This window comes from Schistocerca cancellata, chromosome 11 (assembly GCF_023864275.1).
Source record: "Schistocerca cancellata isolate TAMUIC-IGC-003103 chromosome 11, iqSchCanc2.1, whole genome shotgun sequence".
Taxonomy (NCBI): domain Eukaryota; kingdom Metazoa; phylum Arthropoda; class Insecta; order Orthoptera; family Acrididae; genus Schistocerca; species Schistocerca cancellata.
In genome coordinates, this window is record NC_064636.1 from 34,834,480 (window position 1) to 34,848,399 (window position 13,920).

Here is a 13,920-nt window from a genome sequence, read left to right on the forward strand (position 1 = left end):
AGCCGTAGCTATTGATTCTTTTCCGTATCATTGTTATTCCATCCTGGACTTGGCACTGTTTAATATCTAATTTTACCTTCACTGTTTTCTCGTGAGATGTATTTAGGACGACGGATATATTGAGTGACAGTCCTGGGAATGTGCCCTTCACAATTTTGGTAGTAAATCTGAGTCACTCGCGTTGCCTTGATTTTAGCACCTGCTTGTGTACGTGGGTGAACATCTCGGTAACACTTACCGAATTAAACTATGGCAAAATGCACTGCTTTTTTTTGGTTTTTATCTATATCCCCTATTGTATATAACTGGCAAGGGTCTCAGACTGAAGAGCAATACTCGAGAATCATTCGACAGATCTCGTAAGATTCTTCTGATGAATGTCAGTCTGTCGTGTACTCTTTTACGACTGGTTTTGAATGATCATTCCACTTTGTAAGTTGCTCCGTATACATTACTCCCAGAAATTTATTGTGTGTGACTGTCTCAGATTTTTCTAATTAGTGGATTTCAGATTCTCGTGTAGTTGTTAATGTAATTCCCCAAATTTAAGCAGTGTGTATAGTATTGTTGGAGGACGAGGATTAAAGTGTAACATTTTTTCGTTCTAGATGTTCGAGACGGTCGAATGTAACTTGCAGTCTCCTGAAGATGACAAGGGTTCTGACGTGATCTCTGACCCACAGGTATTTCCGTTGCCTAATTTTTTGTTCACTTTTGGATACTAACTGTCTGTGGATGTAACAGTTGCTGGATGTTAGATTAGAAATACACTGTTGGACAAAAAAATGAGGCACCAAGAATGGAAGGAGGAAATGAAAAGAAATTTCATGTGTTCAGTGGATATGTGACGTTATTTCAGTGATTGCAAAATTGAGTAAAATTCACAAAGAACTTGGAGCATGAGCCCACTTAGCAGTATGACATTGCACACACTCTGGCCTGAACACATTTACTATCTTCATCGGGAAAAGTGCGATAAAGCCATTGTATTCGCTCCTTAGTTTAGCTGGCCCACAACTGTTGACTGGTCCTCAAAATCCATGGTACTGCCTCTGGGATGGAGTTGACACCTGATGAAGGGACCATCACACCTGTCAATCACAGGTTTTGATGAGTGTTAGTTATATTGTAGAGGGACATGTCGCGAGTACACAGGAGGTACCTTTCCGTGCAGTGGCTCCATGTTTCCGAGAAAATCGATGTTGAAGTTTTAAGCATTTCTTGTATACCTGTAACGTTACTCTCGTTTTGACCAAATGAGTGTAGTGTAGTGGCTAAGGTTTACAGCTTCCTTGGTGGTGGTATAGGTTTAAATCCAACATGTATTATTGTTCTAAATCTACATCTACATCTACATCCGTACTCTGCAAGCCACCTGATGGTGTGTGGCGGAAGGTACCTTGAGTTCCTCTATCGGTTCTCCCTCCTATTCCAGTCTCGTATTGTTCGTGGAAAGAAAGATCGTCGGTATGCCTCCGTGTGGGCTGTAATCTCTCTGTTTTTATTCTCACGGTCTCTCTGTGAGATATACATAGGACGGTGCAATATACTTCTTGACTCCTCGGTGAGGGTATGTTCTCGAAACTTCAACAAAAGCCCGTACCGAATTACCGAGTGTCTCTCTTGCAGAGTCTTCCACTGGAGTTTATGTATCATTCCGTAACGCTTTTGCGATTACTAAATGATCCTGTAACGAAGTGCGCTGCTCTCCGTTGGATCTTCGCTATCTCTTCTATCAACCCTATCTGGTACGGATCCCACACCGGTGAGCAGCATTCGAGCAGTGGGCGAACAAGTGTATTGTAACGTACTTCCTTTGTTTTCAGACTGCATTTCCTTAGGATTCTTCCAATGAATCTGTCTGGCATCTGCTTTACCAACAGTCAATGCTATGTGGCCATTACATTTTAAATCACTCCTAATGCCTACTCCCAGATAATTTATGGAATTAACTGCTTCCAGTTGCTGACCTGCTATATTGTAGCTAAATGATAAAGGATCTTTCTTTGTTTATGTATTCGCAGCACATTACACTTGTCTATATTGAGACTCAATTGCCATTCCCTGCACCATGTGTCAATTCGCTGCAGATCCTCCTGCATTTCAGTACAATTTTCCATTGTTACAACCTCTCGATATACTACAGCATCATCCACAAAAAGCCTCAGTGAACTTCCGATGTTATCCACAAGGTCATTTATGTATATTGTGAATAGCAACGGTCCTACGACACTTCCCTGCGGCACACCTGAAATCACTCTTACTTCGGAAGACTTTTCTCCCCTGAGAATGACATGCTGCGTTCTGTTATCTAGGAACTCTTCAATCCAATCACACAATTGGTCTGATAGTCCATATGCTCTTACTTTGTTCATTAAACGACTGTGGGGGACTGTATCAGAAGTGAAGAAACACGGCATCTACCTGGGAACCTGTGTCTACGGCCCTCTGAGTCTCGTGGACGAGTAGCCCGAGCTGGGTTTCACACGATTGTGTTTTTTGAAACCTATGCTGATTCCTACAGAGTACATTTCTAGTCTCCAGAAAAGTCATTGTACTTGAACATAGTACGTGTTCCAAAATTCTAAAACTGATCGACGTTAGAGATATAGGTCTATAGTTCTGCACATCTGTTCGACGTCCCTTCTTGAACGCTACATTTCGCTTTGTGTAATTTTTTTTGTGTGCAAGGCTTTGGCTATGTTTATGTTTGCTGTGAAGTTCCCTTTGCTTCCGTAGCAGTTTTCTAACTCTGTTGTTGTACCACGGTGCATCTTTTCCATCTCCATCTAGTTTGGCACATACTCGTCTAATTCATATTATACGATGGTTTTGAATTTTGTCCACTGATCCTCAACACTATCTGTACTTGAGATGAAACTTTTGTGTTGAGCCGTTAAGTACTCTGAAATCTGCTTTTTGTCACTTTTACTAAACAGAAAAATCTTCCTACCTTTTTTAATATTTATATTTACGGCTGAAATCACCGATGCGGTAACAACTTTATGATCGCTGATCCCCTGTTCTGCGTTAACTGTTTCAAATAGTTCGGGTCTGTTTGTCACCAGATGGTCTAATATGTTATCGCCACGAGCCGGTTCTCTATTTAACTGCTCAAGGTAGTTTTCAGATAATGCACTTAAAAAAATTTCACTGGATTCTTTGTCCCTGCCACCCATTGTAAACGTTTGAGTCTCCCAGTCTATATGCGGTTAATTAAAATCTCCACCCAAAACTATAACATGGTCGGGAAATATTTTCCAAATTTTCCTTCAGGTGTTCTGCCACAACAGCTGCTGAACCAGGGGGCCTATAGAGATATCAAATTATCATGCGTCCCACATGCTTCCCCCCTCCTCCCCCCCTTTTCCTCCATATGTCCAGTCTTGCTAAATGCAGTCAAGCAGCGAAAAACGTCCCTGTGCAGAAAAAAAAATTGAACCAGGTTAGTTATTCCTTCACAGCACAGTACAGTGTGACTGTGTCAGGAAAGATAACCTCTTATGTCCACAAGAACCATCTGGGAAATTTGGTGTAATCGTTCAAAGAAGAGTTGACACACAAATTAAAAACCTGAGGTTGTCCCCATTGGCTGCCTGCACTGTGAAGCCAGGAAACACCTCTGTGCCTTTCCAAAAGACTGGAAGAATGGGACACCTCCACAGGTCACTATACATTCTAGCCAATAATGTAGGATGCCACCTTAAGCACGAGTCAATTTTCTAGGCTGGCATGCGGCTGTGCGTCTGAGGTATGCCTTTTGAGATTTTTAATGTATTGAAGTTCTAATACTGATACCACAACTTTTTATACATTCTCTGTCTCAAATCATAATACGCGTGTGCACATGTAATACTATTTGTCATAAGTATAAACTCTCTACTGCAATTCATCTCTGAACACAGTTTTTTTTTTTTTTTTTGTTTTTTTTTTTTGAAAGATTACGTGATGCCTTCAGCTGCCATTTCTTTCTTTCATGTACAGTTTCGGCCTGAGGCCATTTTCAAGTATTTTATGGATGATTTTTAGTAGTAAATTATGCCACGTATGTCATTGCTCCTATGACTCCGTGTTATTCTCATCAAATAAATCTGAGATGTTTTACACTATTTTAGGAGCACGTGAATTTTGAGAAGTTGTTTCAATTTACGAGCTTTGCAACAAGTGCTCCAAAGTGACGTGCTCTTAAAATAGCATAAAACATCTCGGATTTATTTTATCGGCAAAACGTGAAGTCGTAGGAGCAACGACATACATGACATAATTTGCTACTAAAAAATCTTCCATAAAAACTTGAAAAATGTACAATTGTAAGAGGTGCGATTGGAAAGTTCTAAGAATTGATCTGCTGCTGCTTACTGGTTTGGTGGGCAGGTACCCGGAGGGTGGGGAGTGAGGAACTGTTTTTCCTTAATTCAGTTTGTTGTGGCAGCTGGCAGAGTGCGGGTCTGTTAGTGCTTGTTGCCGGATTTTGTCTGCGTGAAAAAGGACGTAAAAATGGAGCAACAAGTTTGTGTGAAATTTTGTTTTAAAACTGGGAAATCAGCTTCTGAGATTTACGAACTATTAAAAAAAACTTTTGGAGATAATTCTATGAGACAGTCAAATGTTTTTGTCTGGTTCACAGATTTAAAAATGGCCGCGGATCACGTGAAGATGAACCACGATCTGGCGGTCCCTGCATCTCGAAAACGAATGAAAATGGTGTGAGTTAGTGTGCTCTGATCGTAGACTTACAATTAGGGAGATGGCTGATGAACTTAATTTAAGTTTCAATGCCATTCACTCAATTTTAACTGAAGATCTTAACATTTGTCGAGTGTCCGCAAAATTCGTTGCCAAAGTGTAGTCGAGTGACCAGAGACAATACCGACTTGAAGTGTGCCAGGATCTGATTAATCCGAACTAAAAATGACCTGATTTGTTAAATAGGGTAAGTACAGGTGACAAATCTTGGGTATATGGATACGATCCTAAAACCAAAGTGCAGTCTTCGCAGTGGAAGACTCCGGTCTCACCACGACCGAAAAAAGTACGGAAAGGTCGGTCGAAGGTGAAGACGATGTCGGTAATTGTATTCGTGAATTTACCCCTGGAGGACAGACAATTAACCAGGAACACTACAAATGTGTCCTTGAGAGTTTACATGAAAAGGTGCGGAAGACCTGACGGGATACCAGTTCGATTCTACAGAGAGTACGCGAAAGAACTTCCCCCCCTTCTAACAGCCGTGTACCGCAAGTCTCTAGAGGAACGGAAGGTTCCAAATGATTGTAAAAGAGCACAGGTAGTCCCAGTCTTCAAGAAGGGTCGTCGAGCAGATGCGCAAAACTATAGACCTATATCTCTGACGTCGATCTGTTGTAGAATTTTAGAACATGTTTTTTGCTGGAGTATCATGTCGTTTTTGGAAACGCAGAATCTACTATGTAGGAATCAACATGGATTCCGGAAACAGCGATCGTGTGAGACCCAACTCGCTTTCTTTGTTCATGAGACCCAGAAAATATTAGATACAGGCTCCCAGGTAGATGCTATTTTTCACAACTTCCGGAAGGCGTTCGATGCAGTTCCGCACTGTCGCCTGATAAACAAAGTAAGAGCCTACGGAATATCAGACCAGCTGTGAGTCTGGATTGAAGAGTTTTTAGGAAACAAAACACAGCATGTTGTTATCAACGGAGAGACGTCTACAGACGTTAAAGTAGCCTCGGGCGTACCACAGGGGAGTGTTATGGGACGATTGCTTTTCACAATATATATAAATGACCTAGTAGATAGTGTCGGAAGTTCCATGCGGCTTTTCGGGGATGATGCCGTAGTATACAGAGAAGTTGCAGCATTAGAAAATTGTAGTGAAATGCAGGAAGATCTGCAGCAGATAGGCACTTGGTGCAGGGAGTGGTAACTGACCCTCAACATAGACAAATGTAATGTATTGCGAATACATAAAAAGAAGGATCCCTTATTGTACGATTATATGATAGCAGAACAAACACTGGTAGCAGTTACTTCTGTAAAATATCTGGGAGTATGCGTGCGGAACGATTTGAAGTTGACTGATCGTATAAAAGTAATTGTTGGTAAGGCGGGTACCAGGTTGAGATTCATTGGGAGAGTCCTTAGAAAATGTAGTCCATCAAGAAAGGAGGTGGCTTACAAAACACTCGTTCAACCTATACTTGAGTATTGCTCGTCAGTGTGGGATCCGTACCAGATCGGGTTGACAGAGGAGATAGAGAAGATCCAGAGAAGAGCGGCACGTTTCGTCACAGGGTTATTTGGTAACCGTGATAGCGTTACGGAGATGTTTAGCAAACTCGAGTGGCAGACTCTGCAAGAGAGGCGCTCTGCATCGCGGTGTAGCTCGCTCGCCAGGTTTCGAGAGGGTGCGTTTCTGGATGAGGTATCAAATATATTGCTTCCCCCTACTTATACCTCCCGAGGAGATCACGAATGTAAAATTAGAGAGATTAGAGCGCGCACAGAGGCTTTCAGACAGTCGTTCTTCCCGCGAACCATACGCGACTGGAACAGGAAAGGGAGGTAATGACAGTGGCACGTAAAGTGCCCTCCGCCACACACCGTTGGGTGGCTTGCGGAATATAAATGTAGATGTAGATGTAGAAGAAAAGGCCTGCATTGTGGAAAGACAGGAGTTGGGTGCTACACCGTGACAATGCTACAGCTCATCGTGCCGTCTCCATCGTTGAATTTTTGACCAAATTCAAAATTCCTGTGCTTCCACAACCGCCATATTCCTGTGTTTTGGCCCATGTGGACTACTTCTACCTATTTCCTAATCTGAAATTTTTACTGAAGGGGAAGTGATTTGACTCGATTGAGGACATACAGGCAAATACAGAGAGCATCCATAACACACTTCAAGAGTAAAAATTCCAGGAATGTTTCCAAAAGTGGAAATACTGTTGGAGTCGTGGTCAGTCAGAAGGGTACTATTTTGAAGGAGCGTGTAAGGACCACCATTGTACAATTACAAGCCCATTCTTAAAACTTTGCGGTCACTCCTCAGATTTGAGGGGGAAGACTAGCCTCTCAGTGATGCACAGTGCCTTTCTTTTAGCAGCTGTCACTGTAATTGGGTGAGCATGTCCTTAACAATTTTGCATTCACCAGATGAGCCTGTGATGAAATGCGCTGTTCACATTTGGATATTCTCTATATCCCCTATCATTCCTATCTGGTTAAGGTCCCTCACTGATGAGCAATACTCGAGAATGAGTAAAAGAATTATCTAAGTTAGTTCCTATGTGGTTCGACTGAACATCCTGAGAGCTATAGCAAAATAATTTCTGCCTTCCTATTACCATTGTTATGTGATTGTTCCACCTTAGATTGCACTGTGGGTGTACTCTGATATTTATTGTATGTGACTGCTTTACACTCGGAAGGTGGTCAGTCTTACGCGTTGTATAGTTGTGTTAATGTGGATGACTGGATGTAAGCAGTGTATGGAGGATTATGTTTAAAGTGTAACATTTTTTGTTCCAGATGTTTGAGGCGGTCGAGTGTAAGGTGGAGCCACATGAAGAGAACACGGGATTTGACACAGTTCCTGACCCACAGGTATTTTCCTGCTCACCGCATAAATTTCTGTCCCGCTTTTGGGTACTACCTCTCTCGTGTTGCCGAATGTTTGATTGGAAATATCGTGGCGGACTTAACAGCTTTGTGTCTTCTACTTACTTTGATACATGCTTTGAGTGTGTGAAGAACACTGATATCGTATTTTGTAAGAAATGTACTATGTCTAATATTCCACAAAGATTGAATATAATAGAAGGAAACATTCCACATGGGAAAAATATTAAAAAAAAGAGATGCTGTGACTTACCAAACAAGAAAGCGATGGTAGATAGACACAATAAAAACCACACATACACACACGCACACGCACACACACACACACACACACACACACACACACACACACACACACACAAAATTCAAGCTTTCGCAACAAACGGTTGCTTCATCAGGAGAGAGGGAAGGAGAGGGAAAGACGAAAGGATGTAGGTTTTAAGGGAGAGAGTAAGGAGTCATTCCAATCCCAGGAGCGGAAAGACTTACCTTAGGGGGAAAAAAGGAGGGTATACACTCGCGCGCGCCCACACACACACACACACACACACACACACACACACACACACACACATCCATCTGCACCTACACAGACACAAGCAGACATTTGTAAAGACAAAGAGTTTGGGCAGAGATGTCGGTCGAGGCGGAAGTACAGAGGCAAAGATGTTGTTGAAAGACAGCTGAGGTATGAGCGGCGGCAAATTGAAATTAGAAATTAGCGGAGATTGAGGCCTGGCGGATAGCAAGAAGAGAGGATATGCTGAAGGGCAAGTTCCCATCTCCGGAGTTCTGACAGGTTGGTGTTAGTGGGAAGTATCCAGATAACCCGGACGGTGTAACACTGTGCCAAGATGTGCTGGCCGTGCACCAAGGCATGTTTAGCCACAGGGTGATCCTCATTACCAACAAACACTGTCTGCCTGTGTCCATTCATGCGAATGGACAGTTTGTTGCTGGTCATTCCCACATAGAAGGCTTCGCAGTGTAGGCAGGTCAGTTGGTAAATCACGTGGGTGCTTTCACACGTGGCTCTGCCTTTGATCCTGTACACCTTCTGGGTTACAGGACTGGAGTAGGTGGTGGTGGGAGGGTGCACGGGACAGGTTTTACACCGGGGGCGGTTACAAGGGTAGGAGCCAGAGGGTAGGGAAGGTGGTTTGGGGTTTTCATAGGGATGAACTAAGAGGTTACGAAGGTTAGGTGGATGGCGGATGACACTCTTGGCGGAGTGGGGAGGATTTCATGAAGGATGGATCTCATTTCAGGGCAGGATTTGAGGAAGTCGTATCCCTGCTGGAGAGCCACATTCAGAGTCTGATCCAGTCCCGGAAAGTGTCCTGTCACAAGTGGGACACTTTTGGGGTTCTTCTGTGGGAGGTTCCGGGTTTGAGGAGATGAGGAGTTGGCTCTGGTTATTTGCTTCTGTACCAGGTCGGGAGGGTAGTTGCGGGATGCGAAAGCTGTTTTCAGGTTGTCGGTGTAATGGTTCAAGGATTTCGGACTGGAGCAGATTCGTTTGCCACGAAGACCTAGGCTGTAGGGAAGGGACCGTTTGATGAGGAATGGGTGGCAGCTGTCATAATGGAGGTACTGTTGCTTGTTGGGTGGGTTTGATGTGGACGGACGTGTGAAGCTGGCCATTGGACAGGTGGAGGTCAACGTCAAGAAAAGTGGCATTGAATTTGGAGTAGGACCAGGTGAATCTGATGGAACCGAAGGAGTTGAGGTTGGAGAGGAAATTCTTCACTGTGAGTCCAGATCATGAAGATGTCATCAATAAATCTGTACCAAACATTGGGTTGGCAGGCCTGGGTAACCAAGAAGGCTTCCTCTAAGCGACCCATGAATAGGTTGGCATACGAGGAGGCCATCCTGGTACCCATGGCTGTTCCCTTTAATTGTTGGTATGTCTGGCCTTCGAAAGTGAAGAAGTTGTGGGTCAGGATGAAGCTGGCTAAGGTAATGAGGAAAGAGGTTTTAGGTAGGGTGTCAGGTGATCGGCATGAAAGGAAGTGCTCCATCGCAGCGAGGCCCTGGACGTGCGGAATATTTGTGTATAAGGAAATGGCATCAATGGTTACAAGGATGGTTTCCGGGGGTAACAGACTGGGTAGGGATTCCAGGTGTTCGAGAAAGTGGTTGGCGTCTTTGATGAAGGATGGGAGACTGCATGTAATGGGTTGAAGGTGTTGATCTACGTAGGGAGAGATGCATTCTGTGGGGCCTTGGTAACCAGCTACAATGGGATGGCTGGGGTGATTGGGTTTGTGAATTTTAGGAAGAAGGTAGAAGGTAGGGGTGCGGGGTGTTGGTGGGGTCAGGAGGTTGATGGAGTCAGGTGAAAGGTTTTGTAGGGGGCCTAAGGTTCTGAGGAGTCCTTGAAGCTTTATATATAAGCTATATATATGTTTCCCTCTATTATATTAATATATAATATATTAAATATATTAAAAACAAAGATTCCATGACTTAGCAAACGGGAAAGCACTGGTAGATAGGCACAATAAAAAAAACACACAAACACACACACAAAATTTCAAGCTTTCGCAACCAACGGTTGCTTCATCAGGAAAGAGGGAAGGAGAGGGAAAGATGAAAGGATGTGGGTTTTAAGGGAGAGGGTAAGGAGTCATTCCAATCCCGGGAGTGGGAAGACTTACCTTAGGGGGAAAAAAGGACAGGTATACACTCGCTCGCGCGCGCGCGCGCCCACACACACACACACACACACACACACACACACACACACACACACACATATATCCATCCACAGATATACAGACACAAGCGGAACGTTTTGACCCTGCGTGTCAACAGAAATAGAAAAATGGTGCCCTCTAAATGTCTACATAGATGCAAATGAAGATGACGAAAGAGCGTCTGAAGACTTTTTCTGTCAGTTTTGAATCATGAAATAGTGCTACTGGAAGCCTGTGGAGGAAATGATATAGTTACAAAAATCGCTCCACATAAAAAAAAAAAAAAAAAAAAAGGTGCCACCTGTTGACCTGTTATTTCTTCATGGAATATAAAGTATGTGCCAAGAGAGTAACAGACTTCCTTAAGCTACATTCCAGGAACATGCAACCAAAATTGCATGACAGATTCATTTCATATTGCTTTGAGCATTTTACTGGAAATTCTCATTTCAATTTATAGTTAACACATCTGCATTGTTTGGTTTCTACAGTGATGTCAGTTGTATGTTTCTAGAGTTTTACAGAACACCACTACTCACCATAACATTTAGAGGTATGTAACAGTACTGTAACCAAAATTTCATACAGATATGTTCATTTCAATGCAAATACTTGCCTCATCAGAGAATAATTCAGAGGATCTGCGAAGCCAGTAGGTTGTGTCATATTGCCTGGTTTACAATGGAGTGAACACAAATGACCGAGCATCAGTGAAACAGGATTCTCTCAGCTGCAGGCGGTAGTGAGTCCCGGCACTAGCGAGTGTGTTCGACTTAGTTTTGCAGCTGCTCAAACGTTTTTCGCTGTTTGTTGCTGTCAGAAAATTCTCAAAGGCAGTTCGTGCTATCACTTTGACCCTCCTGCCAAAGTGAAGAGAACAAATAACATTCACTTTATATTTAGCAGTCTGTTGTTACTTTCACGTAAGCTGCCTCAGTTATCGAATACGAATTGTGGTGTTTGTGGGACTCAAATGACGGTTACACAATTTAATCACATAAATCTTAGAAGGTAGATTAAGGAAAGGCAAGCCTACATTTCTAGCATTTGTAGACTTAGAGAAAGATTTTGACAATGTTGACTGGAATACTCTCTTTCAAATTCTGAAGGTGGCAGGGGTAAAATACAGGGAGCGAAAGGCTATTTACAATTTGTACAGAAACCAGACGGCAGTTATAAGAGTTGAAGGACACAAAATGGAAGCAGTGGTTGGGAAGGGTGTGAGACAGGGTTGTAGCCTCTCCCCGATGTTATTCAATCTGTATATTGAGCAAGCAGTAAAGGAAACAAAAGAAAAATTTGGAGTAGGAATTAAAATCCACGGAGGAGAAATAAAAACTTTCAGGTTCGCCAATGACATTGTAATTCTGTCAGAGACAGCAAAGGACTTGGATGAGCAGTTGACCGGAATGGACAGTGTCTTGAAAGGAGGATATAAGATGAACATCAACAAAAGCAAAATGAGGATAATGGAATGTAGTCGAATTAAGCTGGGTGATGCTGAGGGAATTAGATTAGGAAATGAGACACTTAAAGTAGTAAAGGTGTCTTGCTGTTTGGGGAGCAAAATAACTGACGATGGTCGAAGTAGAGAGGATATAAAATGTAGACTGTCAATAGCAAGGAAAGTGTTTCTGAAGAAGAGAAATTTGTTAACATCGAGTATAGATTTAAGTTTCAGGAAGTCGTTTCTGAAAGTATTTGTATGGAGTGTAGCCATGTATGGAAGTGAATCGTGGACAATAAATACTTTGGACAAGAAGAGAATAGAAGCTTTCGAAATGTGGTGCTACAGAAGAATGCTGAAGATTAGATGTGTAGCTCACATAACTACTGAGGAAGTATTGAATAGAATTGGGGAGAAGAGGAGTTTGTGGCACAACTTGACTAGAGGAAGGGATCGGTTGGTAGGACATGTCCTGAGGCATCAAGGGATCACCAATTTAGTATTGGAGGGCAGCGTGGAGGGTAAAAATCGTAGAGGGAGACCAAGAGATGAATACACTAAGCAGATTCAGAAGGATGTAGGCTGCAGCAGGTACTGAGAGATGAAGAAGCTTGCACAGGATAGAGTAGAATGGAGAGCTGCATCAAACCAGTCTCAGGACTGAAGACAACAACAACAACAACAACAACAACAACAACAAGAAGTTAGAACATTGTGGGATTAGGGGATACAGCTCAACAGTGGTTCACTTCGTATCTGGAAAGAAGAAGGCAGAAAGTTGTCCTCCAGTGTCAACAAAAATGGAAGATATTTGAACCTGACTGGGGCCATGTAAAGCTGGGGGCTACACAATGTTGCACTTGGTTTTATGTATTTTGAAGTTTCATCTCTTGATATACTGTATTTGCCTGAGTATAAGATGACCCTGAATATGAGACAATTTCCCCATTTTAAGAGGCCCTTTTAGAAACATTTATTTTTTAACATATTCTGAATGATCAAGATTACTAACTTTTATTGATGTAAGAAATCTGTCCAGAAAATTTACATTATACCCATTATAAATTTATGTCTTTTTATTAATTGTCTGTGTTTTGATATTATGGAAAGGTAAGAGATGCTGATTCACAGATAGGCCAACAAAGTCTATTGGAAAGTGAGATTTTGGACAATAAGGCCTCTGTCAATAATAGACGACATAAACACACACTCGCGCAAATGCGACTCGCACACACGACTACAGTCTGTGGCAGCTGAAGCTAGACTGCAAGCAGCAGAGCCCGTGATGGGAGAGGCAACCAGGTGGTGGGAGTAAGGAGGAGGCTGGGGGAGGGGGGGGGGGAGTGGGAGGGATAGCAGGGTAGAGGTGGGAGAGGAAGAGAAGCAAAAAGACTGGTTGTGTTGGTGGAAATGAGGGCTGCGTAGTGCTGGAATGGAAACACTGAAGGGGCCAGATAGATTAGGACAGTGACTGACGAAGGTTGAGGCCAGGAGGGGTATGGGAATGTAGGAAGGAGAGTGAAAGGTGGTGTCTGTGGGAAGGATCGAGATGGCACAGCTGTGAAATGAAGAACATTGTGTTGGGCAGTGTGCTCAGCAACAGGCTGGTCCAGCTGTTTTTCTCGGCCACCGTTGGTCGGGGGCTGTTTATGCGGACAGACAGCTTGTCGGTTGTCGTGACTATGTAGGCTGCAGCACAGTGATTGCAGCTTAGCCGGTTTCACAGGTAGTCCTGCCTTTGATGGGGTAGTTGATGCTTGTGACCAGACTGGAGTAGGTTGTGGTGGGAGGACGTATGGGACAGGTCTTGCGTCTGGGTCTATTACAGGGCCACGGGCCACGAGGCAAGGTTCGTGTAGGGACGGATGGGGATATCGTGTAGGTTCGACGTGCAGCAGAATACCACTGTGGGAGGGGTGGGAAGGATAGTGGGCAGGACGTTTCTCATTTCAGGGCACGACGAGAGGTAATGGAAACCCTGGCGGAGATTCTAACTCAGTTGCTCCAGTCCTGGGGGATAACATAGTCACAAGGGGAATGCTCCATGGTGGATGACTGGAAAGATAAGGCAGGGGAGGTCTGATTTTGTATAAGGTCGGGTGAGACTTCAGTATACAGGGTGGTCCATTGATAGTGACCGGGCCAAATATCTCATGAAATAAGCATCAA

At 43.3% G+C, this 13,920-nt stretch overlaps 1 protein-coding gene across 1 annotated transcript in view; it reads left to right on the plus strand.

Moving 5' to 3' along the window:
- LOC126108155 (uncharacterized) overlaps positions 1–13,920 on the plus strand; it is a 169,487-nt gene that overhangs the window by 22,578 nt on the left and 132,989 nt on the right. The window contains exons 3-4 of the mRNA XM_049913399.1: positions 609–683; positions 7,513–7,587. Coding sequence (XP_049769356.1) covers positions 609–683; positions 7,513–7,587 — 150 coding nt within the window. The remainder of the gene's footprint in view (positions 1–608; positions 684–7,512; positions 7,588–13,920) is intronic.